Here is a 19,317-nt window from a genome sequence, read left to right on the forward strand (position 1 = left end):
ACTACGGTGAATGTTTGATGTTTGGCTGGGTTTTGATATGGGAGAGACGGCTTCGCAGCTGCTGGGGGTAAGTGACCGGAAACTTGCATGCCCATAAAAGGCAACTGCCTGACTGTGTGAACTATGCACCAAGAGAGAGAGAGAGTAAAATTTAGGCAGATGAACCAAATGGATGTTGTAAGAAAAATAGTAAATGAATGTTTTAGTCTCTTAATACAGGTGGATTTCTCTCAACCTGGAGACCTGAGTACAGCAGCAAAAGGATAGATTAACAAAATTGGGACGACACACAGGCCAAGCTCTGGCTTAAAATTTTACAGCTTGACCTCTCACTTTGTCCCTACATGAAAAAGAAGCTTAAAGGACATCTTCTCCTCCAGTTATCGGCTACCATCACTGGAAATTTTCAGGCAAGTTTTTCACTGAATTGTTTTTGGCACCATGTGTCCCTGAATCTCACAAGCAAGCTCTAATTCCTGGCTGAAGACATGGAATGCTGTTATTTAAGGTGGGAGATCAAAATTTGGGAAACAAAATTAAAAACACACACAATTAGAGAAATGCCTTGTTGGAGAAAAAAAAAAGTTAAAATAACCCACCCAAAAACGCACACACACGCAATGAAGAAACAGCTTACATTCATGAACACGTGAAGATTTTCCAGCAAGCTTAAAGCAGCTAAACTTAACATACACCTGATGTTAAAAGATAAAGTTTATCCACTACTAACAAATAAACTCTCTGGGTTGCAGGACAACTTGACTTCAAAAAGAAAGACACTGGTAAATCACAAACCAGTGATGAAACAACAAATTTAGTGGTTAAAAGAGTCAAATTGTGACGTGATTACTATACCTTTCTAATGTGACGTTGTTGTCCCTCACTCTCTTTCTCTCTGGCTCTGTTCCTGTGCTACTGCAAGTGTAACTAACGCCCCTCCCCCCTCTGCCCAGCGCAAAGTACAGGCCGCGCGTGCGGAGTTTAGCAGAAAAAAGGGCGAGAGAGAGGGTGAGAGAAAGAAAAAAAAAAACCTCACGGCTCCCAATAAGGAGCCGGCTCGCATCGTTCACTTCAAAGAGTCGGCTCTAAGAGCCATTTCGTTCGCGAACGACCCATCACTAGTGTTGATATCTGTGCATTCCTGTATTATCCTTCTGTGTTACACATTTTGATGTTTTTTTTCCTCGCTACCTAGCCTGACCTGTCTCCCCAATGTGATGTTTGTGTATTGTATGTACGGTCGGCAAGGTCTGTCATCTCGGTTGTGGGCAAAAGACCTCCAACTGACAAATAAAGGCTATCTCTCTCTCTCAAATAGATGAAAACCTGTTTAGCATGGTGATTGAGGACTCCCAGCCATTTAGCATTGTGGAGGACAAAGGATTTAAAAGATTTGTTAAATCATTAAATCCTAGCTATGTTCTCCCCACTAAAAAGGCCATAAAAGCAGTGAAAATGTATTTTTTTACAGAATAAAATGTGGGCATGACTGAGCCTCAGTCTGTAGCTGTCCATAACTCAACATTACAAAAGCACAACCACTGTCCACACCCCAACCACACCTCACCTCACAGTAAATGATCATTTCCATTTTAAGCATTTCCAAATAATCATTTTCCATACTGCCAGTATAAATATACACAGTATACTGCCATCACTACAATATACATGTTTTACACACTCCTTTTGTTGTTGACATTTACAGGCTGTGTGCAAAAGGTCACACTCTTCAAATTCATGCCAACTAACATTTTTACGTCCAGTAGGTGTCCTACTAGAGCAAATGAAGCTTCAAGACGCTTTGCGCTGGGGTGAACCAATTGGATGAAAAGCTTCAGTGCTTCATGAAGCTTCATCTGCCCATCACTACTACCAGGGGACCTAGAAGGGAGAAATACATCGCCCACGGAGGATGCCGAAGCACGCTCCAATAGACGCACACACACAGTACTCTCAAGGTAAGCACTCTTTCGCACACACACACAACAAGTGGAGATCAACGATCACCGGTGTCACGTCTGCACAGCTGTTTTATACGTAAGCTGTGGGGCGTAGCCGGGCATGCCAGAGTGTCTTAAAGAAATATCCACACGCCACGACCAAGGGGGGGGGTCGTACCCCGTACACATGGAATATGTAACGGTGTGGAGAGATAGTCTCGATATGCTAGAGAACTGTCACTATACAGAGATGTGCTTCTGAATGTGGATGATGTGTCTTCTGATTTTGTAATTAAAGTTATGCTTGTGTTAAGTGATGTAAACAACCAATCGATCTACACTCTTCAGACGTCAAAATTGATCATTCGATTTTTTATGACACAGTAATGGTAAGTGTTCCCACCTACTACTCTTTGTAACTTAACGTGATTCTTCCATTTTCGTGTTTTGGACATGATTTTGGAGTCCATCTTCGCAGTAGCGATTGACTGCAAAAAAAACCCTACCGGAAATGTACAACTCTACATCTGGTCTTAAAACAGGAAGTTAGCATTTTCTTTTCAGGGTCTATTGTGTCAGAGAAAATCTCATGTCCTCTTCATGCAGCTGAGTACATTCAGTTTTTAAAACCGAAGCTCTGCAGGTCTGAGATCAGTGGCTTTCTGAACCACTAAATTGTGGTACTGTTAATGCTGATATATAGTGACACCAGTTAAATGGATGATACCTTTGACTTTTTGTCTTTAACTTTATCAATTAAACAGCTGAAGCTTTCACTGACAGCACATGTGATACTTTAACTTTTGTACTGTTTTCATCAGTTAATTTTAACATGTGAAAATGTTGGATGATCGGTCTGCTGTCACTGGGTGGAGCTGAGGTCTGAATCTGAGGGCAGCTCCTGCATTCACAAAGGGAACAGAACCATCACAAACTGAAATATAAAGTTTATCCCTCAAATCTGAAATAAAGCTGATCCTCCCTGTCCTCACACACTCACATTTTTTTTAGTTCTACATTTCTGCTGACATATGAGCTGTTTATTTACAATGTGCAAAACCTTATATACTATATTTACCTTTGACCTGTTGGTGCTTTTTGCATGATGAACTGCAAAGATGAGATGATGGAGCAGGTTTCAGGCCCGGTTCAGTCTTCTGCTGCATAGTAGACAGCAACATGCAGAGGTATTATAACTGGTGTTTGAGCTGCTGCTTGAGAATTGGACAACAAATATTAACGCTTTCAATTATTTTTCTCAAAGGATGTAAGCTGTAAGCACTACCGGACATCTAACGCTGTGAACAATACCTCATTAAGATTAATTCAGACTGTTTTTTTAACTGAAACTAATTCAGTAAAATAAATACACAGAGTCAGTACTAAAAGTTAATCAGTGGAAAAATTAAACAAATTTTAACTTAAGCTGCCAAATGGCCATAGCCAAATGGCCATAAATAGCAAAAGCTATTTATGTACTGGTCCTTAGGGACTAGCAAAGCGCTATACAAATACAGGCCATTTACCATTTAATCGATAGTGAATGAGTTATGAGGTGCTACTGCAGTGCAACCTTTTTTAAACTTTGGTGTTACTGTCTTTACAGATGTGGCAAGAGACAGAAAACGTGCTGCTGTTTGCACATATTTAATAATCAGCTCTGCACAGGAGCTGTAGAGTCCAGCCTGTTGCTCTTACAGTATAATACTCATAATAAACGTACAGTAATGGTTTTTCTCAGGATAAATTAATTAACCTGCACAGATGAGCTAAACGAACTTTACAAAATTAGTTATTTTTTATTTTAGTCTGACGCCAGTACTGCAGCCAGACACAAGGGGGCAGTAGAGACATTTTGGCTTCATTTCTGGGGAGTTATCTGACTCATGTGAAAAGAGACTTTTTAATATATTTAAGATGACAATAAACGAAGCAGCTATAACTCCTCCAGACAGTTACATTGAATTCTGTGCTTGAATAATGAATTGTACAATACATGATGCATTTCTAAGTTCATTTACGATTTCATGTTTTAAAATTATTTTATTTATTCAAACATTCAAACAACACTAAAGTAATTTATTATTTAACAAGTTAATTTAAAATAAAAAAAACGTTTTAAATGAAAATTTTAAACCTTATTATTACTATTAATAAATACTTCAAATCACAAAAAATTAAATTCTCAATATAAACCGCATTTGAAAAACTATTTTCGAATTCTAAATTAAAACACAGATTTTCAAAATCATTTTTAAAACACAATTTAAATGGATAAAAAAAAAAAGATTTATTTCTGACATTTAAAATGGCGATTTGTGCCTCTCATTTGAAAATCCATTTCCCTTTCCTGTAAACTCGCGGATTAGCTTTTCAGATTAGCCTGCCTGGATTTTTCTACACAGCTGTGCACTGCCGAAAAGCGTGTGTGCTTGAACAAAGGCCATTCAGCTGCGGGCTTTACACTCTTGCCCGACATGGATATATGAAGAATGAAGGAGCTCTCCAGGGAAACGTAGTGCGCCTGTGGACTCAGCTTGACCACCTGTTGAAGGTAGTTTGATACCATGGCTAATTCTAGCATCACCGCATGTAGCCCTGCTGTTCTAAGAAAATATTACCCAGCTGAACTAGCTAGCATTATCTCCAGTCTTAGCAGAGGACAGTGACACTATTATTTTAACCGGCAAAAGTTGATTCTATTCATCTTATGTACCTTTTTTGGATGAGTGACAAAATGTTTCTCCCACTAAAAAAGATAAGACTTGATGAACAGAATCAACTTTTTAAAATTTCCTTACCTGGATGATTGAGCATACATCAAGACACTATTGATTTAAGTCCATAAGTGTGCGCAAACATTTCTTGCCTCTTGATTTAACTTTCTGAATCTAAAAAGTGAATGCATTTAAAGCAGGAACTGCACACCTAGCCATCAAAAGGTTGGTGAACTTAGGGTACTCATCCTACTGTAGGGTCCTGTTAAAAAAAATCACACAAGCATCACATCACCTCTGGTTATATTTTGTAAATTACAATCATAAACTATACATTCCAGTCATCCACTAATCAGTATTTTTTTGAGTAAATGGATGTCACTGATAAATCAGTAAACATCCATCACTACGTTCTCACTATTAAAAAGTACAATTATTTTCTAAATAGATTCATTATTCTCAGTCAGCTACACACAAACCAAGCTATCTAAATCTTGCTGGGTTTGATGGCTTGATAGAATTAATCAAAAAACAAAAATTGGAAGAAAAAAAAAACTTCCATTTTTGCAAAATATACATTGAGAAAATTTCTGCTTTTGTCTGTGTCAACAAAATTAAAATAATTGTGAACGTACACTGACCATCAAAGAACAACATAAAAGCTTCTTCTGACATGAGAATTGTAGAACAGTGAAATCTACTACGTCCTGATGAAGCTCTATAGACTAGCTCTACCATACACATGACTAAAGTGAAACTCGACTGACAAATTTAAAGAAAATTTCCAACTCTGACTCTGTCACTAGAAAATTTCAAACCTCTTACACTTTTAATGCTAGGAATGATGATGGATTCTGAGTATTGGATGTGCATAACCTGTAGAACACTGGAAGGAACACTTCCAGAAATCAATGTCTATGAAAAGTTTGTATCTAGATCTATCTACAAATTCAGGTTAAAGCTCTAACATTTGAAGAAGAAGCCAGATGTGAATAGGTCTGGAAACACTGCCATTTGCCCTGGGCCAAAGCTCATTTAAAACGATTGGAAAACTGTTCTGTGGTCAATACATTGCTCTGCTTTTGAAAAGAACCAACAATAAGGCACAAAGTCCAAGACCGGTTTGTTCGGAGGTTTATTAATTTATGTACAAGTGTGCCTGTCCCCGAGTTGGAGACTGTCTGTGATATAAAACAAGAGAAAATGTATATGGTGCAAAAGAAAAAATAAAAAAAATTCAAAGCCCTCCTGCCCTTCTACAGTACTACATTTACCAAGCTATGTACAGCAGGTTCACATTTACTGACATCAGACATCCTTTTTTGTTGCAGGTCAACACTTGCTGACCACCATCTCTTGTCCCATCTTCAAGCTAACATGCTTGTAAAACCTTAGGGATATCATTCAGGCAGGAGACAGGAAATATTTACATCACCACGAACCAGTGAGTGTCTGTGTGTTCAATGAGTTCCAAACTGAGTGCATGCTTTCACTACATCTGTCAACACTCCCCATAAAGTAAATTAGCCTTATATACATAGTAGCAAAGCTTAGGCAGTGAAACATCGTCCAAAAACAACAACAACAACACAAAAGAAACACCATTATCAGTGTGACACTGATGAATGTATGTGTGTTTAACAGTGTGGAAATCAAACTCACAGTCTTTGATTGAGCAGAACACACAGCAGTGTGAGTTTACAAGTGCCCCCCTTTTAGTCAGTGTAATGTTGAAGGATTTGCAATGTGCCATGAAGACATCTCTGAGCAACACAAGCACACACACACAGAAAGAAGCGCAAGTTCTCCATTAACAATACAACTATTACAAAGCATGGATGATGATGCTCTTAGTGAGGCCTTAATTAGAAACATTTTAATAAACATATAGGCTGTATAATATGTATTTTATTTGGGTCTGTCACCAGTATGGCCTTTCTTGATAAACTGGTCTGATTTGTCATATTTTCAATTTTAACTTTCACCAGTGAGTGAGAGTATGGACTGCAGGCAGGTACTCTTAAAAAATGTCACCTGACTATATATTGTTCGTAAACTTGTTTACATCATTAATGGTGCCTTCACAGAATGAGCGAGCTTCCCATGCCATGCGCACTAATTTCACTTTGTTATAGCCAACCATGTTACTGTCTAATCTAACTGTAAGGCATCCTGTTGTTCTTTAAGCGTTACACCTTTCCTGTCTTTTCTGCCCCGCCTACTCTTTATATTAACAATGTTCACATATTTCACCACATATTAAAAAAAAATTCTTATATGTGAAATCGAATATGTAAATTTAACAGGTTATATTTATATTTGACTCAGCATCTAATCTACTTTCAGTTAGTTGGTCAGCTTTCTGTTCATAAACTTCTCTAAACTGGCAGAAAAAGACATCCTTTTGGAAGTCTTCCAGACCACACATGTCTGTATTCAGTCATGGTTGTTTTAATGCAAAAAGAAAAGCTGAAACAAACAGAATAAACAAGGAACTTACCAAACCAACACAAACTTACCATCGGATTACCCATAGCAATAAAGTCACAGATATAAAATATGGACATTCATATTAAAACACGCTTCAAGTGTGATTCATCATGATCTGTGTGTGAAAAGGTCTTTAGCTTTTCAAACACTTAACACAATTAACAAAATCTTCTGCTAGCCATGAGTCGGTGTTTCTGACAGTTGGGACAATTGTATTTGTACTTCTTCAAACATCAATGAGAGAGGAGCTACATTGTTGCCAGGCTGGTGTGTGTTACAATTATTGTTACTACAACAGAGGCATCATGACTGATGACCAATTATGTTGTGGGAAAAGGGAGAGTGAGCAGAGCCACAAACTCTACGAAAATACTTTAAATACGTCAACATAAATAAACACAGGGAAGCTAGTATTTCCTTTAACATTTACAAATAAATACTTGGTTTTGACCTTGGATCTTTTTAACTTCAAATGGCTGGAACACATTTTGAGAGGAAAAATAAAGACAGGTGTTTGCTTGAAAAGATGTCAAAGCGGAAAACACAAGTTGCACAAGCAAGTACACTGAACATGCTCAATAGTATAAAAGTTTATGTTGTGGTACTTACAGTATACTCAAACTAGGCATGTGTTTTAGTACATGTGAATGCTATGCATGTATCCTCCTCAGCACACCTTCTGACGGTATTTTGTTTTTTTGTTTTTTAAATAAATATATACACAATTTCAAAAAAAGAGATTGGAGGAAGACGGATGCAAGGGTGTATGTGATGGGTTTATGTGCCGGTCTTCTGTTCCCATTCCTGCAAACAAACACAAAGACTTGGTTTGCATACTTGTACACAGATTGCAAGTATTTGCATTTGCTGGGATTCTCTCATTTGTTTACTACCTCAATGCATTTTTCATTGCTAGTCAGTACCAAATTAAATGAGCAGCTACATCACACTTATGTACGTGTTTGTGGAGTACCTAAACTCACTCGCTTGTAGTTCACTGAAGCATGCAGTGAAATACAAACTTTATTAACCATCTTTATTAGCCTCACTGGTTATCTAGTTGGTGGAACTCCTCTGTGGACCTTGACACACACACACACACAGCTGTTCTCTGCACTGCAGGAATCCTGAACCATAACGCTGCTGACCCGATCATTCTTATGCAAGTTGTTATGAGCTAACTCACACTGTTTCCACTGCTACCACACAAGTTCAAGACAAATGTAATTAAAATTACATATATTACATATGACTAAAAGAATGGGGATACTAACGTTACATTCATATTTAAATATGTCGATATTTTAGGAGTGACAAAACCATCTTAAGCCGAGGAATGCATCTTTTAGATGTATCAGAGCCTTTCAGAAGGTTCCAAGAAGTTGATTGCTTAAAATACTCAGCCTACTGTTTTATAACAGCCACATCACACAAAACAGGGAAGTCAAAGAGAATAAAACCAGATTTCAAAAACAAAAGACCCTGTCCACACCAAACAATGGATCAAACAATGTGCTTCCAAAAAGGTCCCAGCATAGTTTAAAGTTTTGCAAAAGACAGAGCTAGTCAGAGATGTAAAGTTAAAGGCACACTAGAAAAATTTGCATTTCCTGTGAAAATGCTGTGTGGATGCCTTAACGTTGAAGATGTCTGCTGAAAAAAGCTGAAAAAGTTGCAAAGAGTTGTATGGTGGTGAAGACACTTAAAATTCTGCTGAATACAGGTGAAGAAGCAGAAAATTTTGTTGAAAAGTGGTGAAAAGGCTGAAAATTTTTCAGAAAAGAGATGAATCAGCAGAATTTGGGCTGAAAAGAGGTGAAAATTCTGCTGAAAAGAGTTCAATCAGCAGAATTTCTGCTGAAAAGAGTTCAATCAGCAGAATTTCTGCTGAAAAGAGTTCAATCAGCAGAATTTCTGCTGAAAAGAGTTCAGTGAGCAGAATTTCTGCTGAAAAGAGTTCAATAAGCAGAATTTCTGCTGAAAAGAGGTTTTTGCTGAAAAAAGCTGAAAAAGCTGGGATTTGTGCTGAAAAGTGGTGAAAAAATTCAAAATTCTGCTGAAAAGAGTTCAGTGAGCAGAATTTCTGCTGAAAAGAGGTGAATGAGCAGAATTCTGCTGAAAAGAGTTTTTTGCTGAAAACACCTGAAAAAGCTGGGATTTGTGCTGAAAAGTGGTGAAAAAATTCAAAATTCTGCTGAAAAGAGTTCAATGAGCAGAATTTCTGCTGAAAAGAGGTTTTTGCTGAAAAAAGCTGAAAAAGCTGGGATTTGTGCTGAAATGTGGTGAAAAAATTTAAAATTCTGATGAAAAGAGGTGAATCAGCAGAATTTCTGCTGAAAAGAGTTCAATCAGCAAAATTCTGCTGAAAAGAGGTTTTTGCTGAAAACAGCTGAAAAAGCTGGGATTTGTGCTGAAAAGTGGTGAAAAAATTTAAAATTCTGCTGAAAAGAGTTCAATGAGCAGAATTTCTGCTGAAAAGAGTTCAATCAGCAGAATTTCTGCTGAAAAGAGTTCAATCAGCAGAATTCTGCTGAAAATAGTTTTTTGCTGAAAACAGCTGAAAAAGCTGGGATTTGTGCTGAAAAGTGGTGAAAAAATTCAAAATTCTGCTGAAAAGAGTTCAGTGAGCAGAATTTCTGCTGAAAAGAGTTCAATGAGCAGAATTTCTGCTGAAAAGAGGTGAATGAGCAGAATTCTGCTGAAAAGAGTTTTTTGCTGAAAACACCTGAAAAAGCTGGGATTTGTGCTGAAAAGTGGTGAAAAAATTCAAAATTCTGCTGAAAAGAGTTCAGTGAGCAGAATTTCTGCTGAAAAGAGTTCAATGAGCAGAATTTCTGCTGAAAAGAGGTGAATGAGCAGAATTCTGCTGAAAAGAGTTTTTTGCTGAAAAAAGCTGAAAAAGCTGGGATTTGTGCTGAAAAGTGGTGAAAAAATTCAAAATTCTGCTGAAAAGAGTTCAGTGAGCAGAATTTCTGCTGAAAAGAGTTCAATGAGCAGAATTTCTGCTGAAAAGAGGTGAATGAGCAGAATTCTGCTGAAAAGAGCTTTTTGCTGAAAAAAGCTGAAAAAGCTGGGATTTGTGCTGAAAAGTGGTGAAAAAATTCAAAATTCTGCTGAAAAGAGTTCAGTGAGCAGAATTTCTGCTGAAAACAGTTCAATGAGCAGAATTTCTGCTGAAAAGAGGTGAATGAGCAGAATTCTGCTGAAAAGAGTTTTTTGCTGAAAACACCTGAAAAAACTGGGATTTGTGCTGAAAAGTGGTGAAAAAATTCAAAATTCTGCTGAAAAGAGTTCAGTGAGCAGAATTTCTGCTGAAAAGAGTTCAATGAGCAGAATTTCTGCTGAAAAGAGGTGAATGAGCAGAATTCTGCTGAAAAGAGTTTTTTGCTGAAAACACCTGAAAAAGCTGGGATTTGTGCTGAAAAGTGGTGAAAAAATTCAAAATTCTGCTGAAAAGAGTTCAGTGAGCAGAATTTCTGCTGAAAAGAGTTCAATCAGCAGAATTTCTGCTGAAAAGAGGTTTTTGCTGAAAAAAGCTGAAAAAGCTGGGATTTGTGCTGAAAAATGGTGAAAAAATTTAAAATTCTGCTGAAAAGAGATGAATCAGCAGAATTTCTGCTGAAAAGTGTTTTTTGCTGAAAACAGCTTAAAAAGCTGGGATTTGTGCTGAAAAGTGGTGAAAAAATTCAAAATTCTGCTGAAAAGAGTTCAATGAGCAGAATTTCTGCTGAAAAGAGGTGAATGAGCAGAATTCTGCTGAAAAGAGGTTTTTGCTGAAAACAGCTGAAAAAGCTGGGATTTGTGCTGAAAAGTGGTGAAAAAATTCAAAATTCTGCTGAAAAGAGTTCAATGAGCAGAATTTCTGCTGAAAAGACGTTTTTGCTGAAAAAAGCTGAAAAAGCTGGGATTTGTGCTGAAATGTGGTGAAAAAATTTAAAATTCTGCTGAAAAGAGTTCAATGAGCAGAATTTCGCTGAAAAGAGTTCAATCAGCAGAATTTCTGCTGAAAAGAGTTCAATCAGCAGAATTTCTGCTGAAAAGAGTTCAATCAGCAGAATTCTGCTGAAAAGAGTTTTTTGCTGAAAACAGCTTAAAAAGCTGGGATTTGTGCTGAAAAGTGGTGAAAAAATTCAAAATTCTGCTGAAAAGAGTTCAGTGAGCAGAATTTCTGCTGAAAAGAGTTCAATGAGCAGAATTTCTGCTGAAAAGAGGTGAATGAGCAGAATTCTGCTGAAAAGAGTTTTTTGCTGAAAACACCTGAAAAAGCTGGGATTTGTGCTGAAAAGTGGTGAAAAAATTCAAAATTCTGCTGAAAAGAGATGAATCAGCAGAATTTCTGCTGAAAAGGGTTTCTTGCTGAAAACAGCTTAAAAAGCTGGGATTTGTGCTGAAAAGTGGTGAAAAAATTCAAAATTCTGCTGAAAAGAGTTCAATGAGCAGAATTTCTGCTGAAAAGACGTTTTTGCTGAAAAAAGCTGAAAAAGCTGGGATTTGTGCTGAAATGTGGTGAAAAAATTTAAAATTCTGCTGAAAAGAGTTCAATGAGCAGAATTTCGCTGAAAAGAGTTCAATCAGCAGAATTTCTGCTGAAAAGAGTTCAATCAGCAGAATTTCTGCTGAAAAGAGTTCAATCAGCAGAATTCTGCTGAAAAGAGTTTTTTGCTGAAAACAGCTGAAAAAGCTGGGATTTGTGCTGAAAAGTGGTGAAAAAATTCAAAATTCTGCTGAAAAGAGTTCAGTGAGCAGAATTTCTGCTGAAAAGAGTTCAGTGAGCAGAATTTCTGCTGAAAAGAGGTGAATGAGCAGAATTCTGCTGAAAAGAGTTTTTTGCTGAAAACACCTGAAAAAGCTGGGATTTGTGCTGAAAAGTGGTGAAAAAATTCAAAATTCTGCTGAAAAGAGATGAATCAGCAGAATTTCTGCTGAAAAGGGTTTTTTGCTGAAAACAGCTTAAAAAGCTGGGATTTGTGCTGAAAAGTGGTGAAAAAATTCAAAATTCTGCTGAAAAGAGTTCAGTGAGCAGAATTTCTGCTGAAAAGAGTTCAATGAGCAGAATTTCTGCTGAAAAGAGTTCAATGAGCAGAATTTCTGCTGAAAAGAGGTGAATCAGCAGAATTCTGCTGAAAAGAGGTTTTTGCTGAAAACAGCTGAAAAAGCTGGGATTTGTGCTGAAAAGTAGTGAAAAAATTAAAAAATTCTGCTGAAAAGAGTTCAATCAGTAGAATTTCTGCTGAAAAGAGTTAAAAACGTTTAATTGTTAACTGAAAGAAATTTTGCCATAAGCGGGATTTGAACCCGGGCCTCCCAGTCTGAGAACGGATGCTCATCTCACTGAGCTAAAACACAGGTCAACCCGGCAAGGAAAATCAGTGAGGCCACTGATAATGTGGCAGAAAAGGGCAAAAAATATTGCAAAAAAAATTCAATATCTCAAAAAGTATAGAAGTTATGAGCACCAAAAGTCATAGCAGGAAAGAGCAGAATTTTTTAAGATTTGAACGGTGAAAATAGCATGAAAACTGAGGGAGTAGTTAAGGTCCTATGAGGGCATCCACACAATAAAGAGAAACAGGAACTCAATAGTGTGGATGCCCTCAAAGGCATCCACACTATTGAGAATTATATTCTCAGAGAAAGCCAGTCGCGTTGTGTAGCGTGTAGCGTGACCTCTGACCTTAGCCTTCCTGAGGACATGTCCCCGGACTGCTGAGGGCTTCTGGCTGCCCTGCTGCCGGTAGAGCAGTGAGGCGCTGTTGACCGGCAGCGAGCAGGACTCGGTGTCACTGGTGTCACAGCTGGAGAATGGAGAAGACTCGTGTGTCCGTCGCAGCATTGCTGGTGACTATACAAGACAAAAATATGAAGGAAACATGAGTACACTAACGTGTCAGCACAAACTTATAAAGTAACTTCATACTCACCTGGAGGCCAGAGGAGCCAGCTTTCGGCTCGATGGTGAGGCCCAGGGTGACACCTCCGCTAAGGGCTTTCTTCAGGCTCTCTTTCACCTCAGTTAGCTCCAGCTCCAGGTTCACCCGCTCCTCCTCCTTCAGTTTGCACTGTTCTTCCAACTTCTTCAGGCGCTCTGATAGTGAAATATGTGAGCGTTTGCCTAATGTGAAAGAGAGGAGAAATATTACTTTATTAAACTCGTCTTTTAATGACAAGCACGTTTCTATCTCTCTCTCTTACCAGCCGCTGCCTCCACAGCAGCACGAAGGTCTCTCCTCTCCTTCTTCAGCTGAGTCAGGTGGTTTCTGATTTCCTGCTTCTTCTTCATCAGCTCTTCCTCCTTTGATTGCAGTCGCTTGGCATCAGCCTCCACACGGTTCTTCCCATACTTACACTGGTCCCCATCTACACAAGAAAAGTCGGGTTTCAAAAAGTTAGAAGCCAGAGACTGGGGTCATTTGCTAGCAGAGAGAGAGAGGGGGGGGATGAACTGCTTAGAAACCCATTGATCTCAGTGCCATACGCAGGAATTAATTGCCAAGCCTATGTTTCAGTGAAAAATACACTCATTGTGAATAACTATGAAGAATCAGTCATATAAACCGCTGCTAATAGTTTCAAATTTAGCACTCTTATCTGTGGTACTCTAAACCCAACATGAAACATTTGGTGTTTGCATTCTGACATTTGGAGGAATTGCAAGCTACACTAAGTGGTTACAACCCTCCTCGTTCACACATTAGGCAAAAAATATTTTTCTGAACCACAAGGATTAACTCGAGCACATTTCGCTCTCTTCCAATGAGCTAGGGTCTGTTTCTGCTATCGCGCCTCTTACCCTGGAGTTGGCAGGAGGCTCAAGGCCCACATGCGTCACATGGACTGTCTCGAGGGTAGGATAGGTTTAAAGGCTTTCAGTTATTTACTCCCCTCTACTTAAACCAACTGTAATTTAGATATCCTGCATTTTCCACATTGCTGTGGAACAGAATTTTGCTTGAAAGCAATCAGCGGTGAGAAGCCAGACACACTGTCTGCTATTCCTTACAGAGCAAGACCTGACTGGGAAAGGTGGGTGATATTTCAATTCAAGATGACTTCCTGTTGGTATCTTCAAATCTCAAAACTTACTGGAGTTGTTGCGCTTCAGAGACGCAGTCCCATTTGTGGCAATGACTCCATTCTTCTTTGGCTGGTTCTTTGGCTCTGGCTTCTGTTTTGATGCCACCCCATTGGTTGTTGCTCCCTTCTTTCCCTTTAGCTGAACAAACAGGAAAGACACAATTCAAATGACCCTTCAAATAGATGTTAGCAATGCCTATAAGCTATACACATACAAAACTGTACCAACATGCTCTTCCATAAAAAAAAAAAATAAACATTTCAAAGAAAAATGTGTAACTGTTGTTTATGCCACAGGTTTTCTACTTGGATTGCACTCAATATCACAAAAGTTACAAACACTTTTATTATTTCATTAATTTTCCTACACTGGACTACTGTAATTCAGTTATCACTTTGTTCTAAAAGTTTCACAAAAAGTCTAAGCTGATCCAGAATTATGCAGCCAGATCACTAACTGGGACTGGATAGAGAGACTATATTTCTCCCATATTAGCTTCTTTTTATTCCTTCCTTTTAAATTCAGAATTGAATTTAAATCCTTCTCTTGCATTATCAGACATATCTAAACGACTGCACCTTATTATCCTAACAGATCACAGGAGACAGTTTCCTTTTCAGCTTCAGGAGACAGGCATCATCTCTACTTTTGTTGTTTGGTGTTCATAATGACACAGGAAGAAAATCAGCAAACAAACTCCAGTTCACACTAGTTTCATGTTGGCCTATTAAATACATAAACATAAGAGATCACTAAGTAAACAAACAGCGAAGGAGAATTAAAAACACTAAAAGTTAAGAGGAGGTTAAAACAAACCCTGAATTGTTAGACAGTTAATATGCAGAAATGCAAAAAGAAACATGAAGGTTATGCAGCAGAGTCTGAGCGGAGTCTTTAGTTTTAGAATCAGCAGACAGGAACTTAGAGGAGATTTTAGAAACAGGGGTTTTGTAGTGACAAGCAGAAGAAGATGCAGCAGTAGAAGAAGAAGCCTTGGGAGGACAGCTGGTGACTAGCTTGGGTGAGGGCATGTTCTCATAGAGCTCAGTGTTTTCATAGTGCAATTCCTCTTTCCGCTGGCGCCCCCCTGTGCTGGGAGTGGAGTACTGCATCTCTGGGTCCTTGGGTTAGACCAGGTGAGCATGCAATAAGCAGAAGATTTAAGAATAAGGAGATGCCATAAAGGGGGGGGGGGAGGGGGGGGAATAAGGAGAACAGAAAGGAAGAAGATGATAGCAGCATTACTGCAGTATGTGAAATTAAAGAGCAATTGCTTTGACTTAACAAATTTAGTTTAGCTTCCCAAAATGGAGAGTACTGCTCCACGACTGAAAACATATTTAATGTTTCCTCTTTTTAATTGTTGATGAGCTTTTATCCAAGTCCTATAACGTTAAATCACAGGTTACTCTTTACTCCTTTATTATAGCATCTTTTATGAATAAACAATGTTATATTCTCTGTCTGCTTGTCTTTATTAGTTTTATATCATTATTATCATGCAACAGTGTAATTTTGCTCTTCTTTGGGTGCAGACAGACTCAGCCCTCAGGTTTATATGTAAATCTGTCAGGAGGTCAATGAGTGCAGAAGGTAAAAGCTGTGGTATGCAAGGGGCCCGAGCACCATTATTGCAAATAGCAAAGTACATACCATTACTTGGTCTAATTTGATTTTAGGAAAGAAAAAGACTTTTATCATGCAGGCTCACTGGAACTTCTGAAAGTGTCATAACAAAAATGACACATTTTCCAATAATATGTTAATGATATGCAAAAAATGAAAAGCAAAGAAAGAATCAGCCAAGAGTTTGTAAGCAAACTAGAGGGTGCTGAAGTGAATTATCTCACACTTTTTTCATTGCAGTACATATGCAACATCAGCAAGCAGTTGTGTCCTTACCATTCCATTTATGGGCACATCATCATAGTGTAGTGCCATACCAGTGGGGCAGGCATAGCCACTGACTGGGTTGTCCAGATATGGGTTAGGAGACACGGCACGCTTACTGGTGAAACTAAACATAAAACATCACGATTGAGGCTTAAATATACAGTGCCCTTCATATATCTTCATTACCTGCGATTTTTGTATCTCTTAGTCTACAAAATAGTACAAACTATCGTATAAAAACAGGAAAATGAAAAAAGCCAGACATACTACGTTTCAACATATGAGTCATTGTGAGCTAATGAAATAAGAAATAAAACACATTAAGCACTAATTCTTTAAGAGTTCTTCCAGGTATTAACCAGAGAGAAAAAGATTCATGTGAAATGATGTGGATGCATCTCTCACCAGAAAGACTGTTTGGCAAGCTGGATGACGTTAGCAGTGGTCTCAACATCAATGTAGTCATAGTGCAAGGTGGCTGGGTCTGTGGTAGATCCAGTCTCAGCTAGCAAAACCCCCAACCAGCGACCCATCTCCTCAGAGGAGGAGGCCTGAAGGCAAAAGTCAGAGTTACAGAATATGCAATCCCGCCAGTGTCTGTGAAGAGTTAAATGTTTAAAAAGAGAGAAGGTTTATGATTTAGTGAAGGAGGACAGTAGAAACAGGGTGAGATGGAGGCAAATGATCCCCTAAAAAGACCAGCCAAAACAAGAAGAGGATCCTTATAAACTTTAAATTCCTTATTATTATTATCTGTTTAAATGAAGATAATAATAATTGGATTGTTTAAGGATAGCGTGCAGACTATGTGAGGAAATAGAATCAAAACAAACTGGATGGCAAATGGAGGAAGTTTGTGAAGACCAACAACATTAAACACAAAAATCACTGTGGGTGGAGGAGATATGGAGCACTCGAGAGGAAGATAAAAAATAAGGAGCAATATTTTCCTGCACCAGCTTAAGTGTGATTTAGTGGTGTTTGAGGCATTTCTAATTCCCTCAACAAAGTTTTTTTTCTATGAAAATCTCTCAAGTATGTAATCAAACTCACCTCCAGTACGGCCACTTCTTGGCTGTTACGAAGGAGGCGGAAGGCAAAGGGGTGTTTGTGATCAAGGCCGGGGCTGACCTCACAGCCTCGGAGGGGCAGTGAGGCTATGTGGCTCTTCAGGTCATCCCGGTCCTTGTGAAGGAGCAGCTGGTTGTCCTTGAGGCGGCACCAGCGCTCCCTCCAGCGGTTATTAGAGAGAACATTCAGGTAGCCTGTCAGAGCAAACACAGTCAAGAGGATACCATCTGAAAGAAGCCGTTACAGTGACAATATTTTTACAGGCCTGTCTAGTTGGGAGACATTTTAGTCGTACCTATTTGAGCCTAAATGAAGGAAATAATAAGACATAAAAGGCATTTCTATTTGTTTGTCCATCACTGGTCCTTATTGCACACAATGGGGTTAGCATGGACCCTTGAGTACATGGGTACTTCAGCATCTAGCTAGTGCTACTAGCTACTCAACAAATATCAGCAAACACACAAACTGTTTCTGGGCAGTTTGTCACACATTGTGTTTGGTAGCTAAAGGTACAACTGCTATATTTCCCAGGGAGAGAAAAAATGAGAGATAACTTCACTTTGAGATGGAGAAAGATGTAAGAAAGAACACAAGACGGTGGGGTTACACTATCCTACTAATCTAAAAATGCCAAGAAACACAACAAAAACAGGATGTCCAGAAACATGCACTTCTAAATGAATTTTTAAAAAAAACTTTTAGAATCGTTGTTTTATAATACATCTGAAAGCATAAGGAAATCAAAGCAACCTGTCTGAACTGTTTACTTTCAGGACCCTAACATAGCAATCTTAAGAAAAAACTTCCTAGAAGTGAGTTGCACCACTCAGCAGCCATTCTGAAACGCCTCTGGCATTACTTTGAAACATTTTCTTAATTAACCAAAATTCCAAAGATTCATTGGGACATAAATGCATTTATAGACCGGTCAATCAATCAAGATCCATATAAAAGCCATACTTCTACCATGTCAGGATTATTGCGTCTCTCTCTCTCACCACATGTAGGTACGTCTTCTTCAGCTGATGATGTCTGTTCATCTGTGGAGGGCTTCTTCTTTCCAAGTCCAATGATCTTAGTGATTTTCTTACTTGCTCCCTTCCCCACAGTGCCAGTCTTCTGCTCCGACTTTGTATTTTTCTTTCCTTTTCCTGAGAGAACATTTTGAAATTAATTCCTTTTTTACACTGAAGAGTAAATTAGTAAAAAGAACTCTAACAATCCTTGCTGAAGGACTCCTGCAAGCTATGAGGCAATCTATGATCTTGATCTCAGCACAGAAAAATACCAAGAGAGATGTTGATTCAGTTATGTTTGGATGCTTTTGTAATAATGTAAAAAAGAAGAGAAACCTTAGATTCTACTATAAACAATGCCGAGTTCCGAACGGGTTTAATCAGACCCTTGTGTTCAAAAAAAGCAATGTTGGAGAATTAAACTCATTTCAAAATCCCAACATTCCCTCTGGTCTGAGTGTTCTGATTTGAGCTGCCCTAGTTTCTATTCAAATAGCAAAAGAGAGTTGAATGACTGTGCACATTCTGCTGGAAAGAGGGCTAACGGTGAAAAAAAAGGTCATGAGAGGCTATGTCTGAGTCGCTCTGTCTGTGTAAGGAAAATAGCTTCTGCTTGACTCTCTTGCTTTGCTGATACTCTGGTCTGTGATGTATCTGAATGAGTGTAAATGAGAGTGAGAGAATATAAGAAAGACAAAAGAAAGATGTGTGTTTTAATGTGTTTGTATCTCTACACTAGAAAGGAAAAAAAAACTTGACTTTTGACCTCTCTCTACTGTCAGACATCGAAGTAAAACAGACAGTGGAGAACAAGCGGGGGAGGGAAATATAAAGCATTCCCCTTCACTTATGTCATAGCCAACGTCTGGACTGACTCTAAACACACATGTGTACACAGAGATCTGTATAATCACTGAGGCTAGTTTGCACTTGCACTTGCACACACACACACCCATTAATACTTAACAGGAATCAGCACGTGGCTGCTAAAAACAATGAATAGCAGTTCAAACTGATATGATATAATGACAGCAACTCCCTGTGTGTGTATGCTTCTTCTATCAAGACTTACAGCTATTTATATGAAGTTGTACAAAAACGCTTTATTTCGT

General features: G+C 38.5%; 1 protein-coding gene across 1 annotated transcript; it reads right to left on the reverse strand.

Annotated features, from left to right (window-relative positions):
* Positions 1-6,786: 6,786 nt before the first annotated feature.
* Positions 6,787-18,991, reverse strand: LOC148102089 (actin filament-associated protein 1-like). The gene is made up of 10 exons (XM_087842686.1): positions 18,982-18,991; positions 18,188-18,340; positions 17,169-17,380; positions 16,521-16,666; positions 16,125-16,239; positions 14,231-14,360; positions 13,340-13,504; positions 13,069-13,259; positions 12,822-12,989; positions 6,787-7,951 (listed from the first exon to the last, which is right to left on the reverse strand). The coding sequence occupies exons 1-10, from the start codon at positions 18,989-18,991 to the stop codon at positions 7,925-7,927; spliced, it is 1,317 nt and encodes a 438-aa protein (XP_087698812.1). The 3' UTR covers positions 6,787-7,924.
* Positions 18,992-19,317: the final 326 nt, after the last annotated feature.

Source organism: Neolamprologus brichardi, chromosome 7 (genome assembly GCF_056152115.1).
Source record: "Neolamprologus brichardi isolate AB-2024 chromosome 7, ASM5615211v1, whole genome shotgun sequence".
Taxonomy (NCBI): domain Eukaryota; kingdom Metazoa; phylum Chordata; class Actinopteri; order Cichliformes; family Cichlidae; genus Neolamprologus; species Neolamprologus brichardi.

Bases quoted from the DNA above. Each gene is read 5' to 3' on its own strand.
- LOC148102089 (XM_087842686.1), bottom strand. The intron at 16,240-16,520 runs GTGAGAGATGCA...TTTTATGTTTAG, and splicing joins CTTGCCAAACAGTCTTTCTG to TTTCACCAGTAAGCGTGCCG. The intron at 14,361-16,124 runs GTAAGGACACAA...CTGTTTGTTCAG, and splicing joins ATGTGCCCATAAATGGAATG to CTAAAGGGAAAGAAGGGAGC.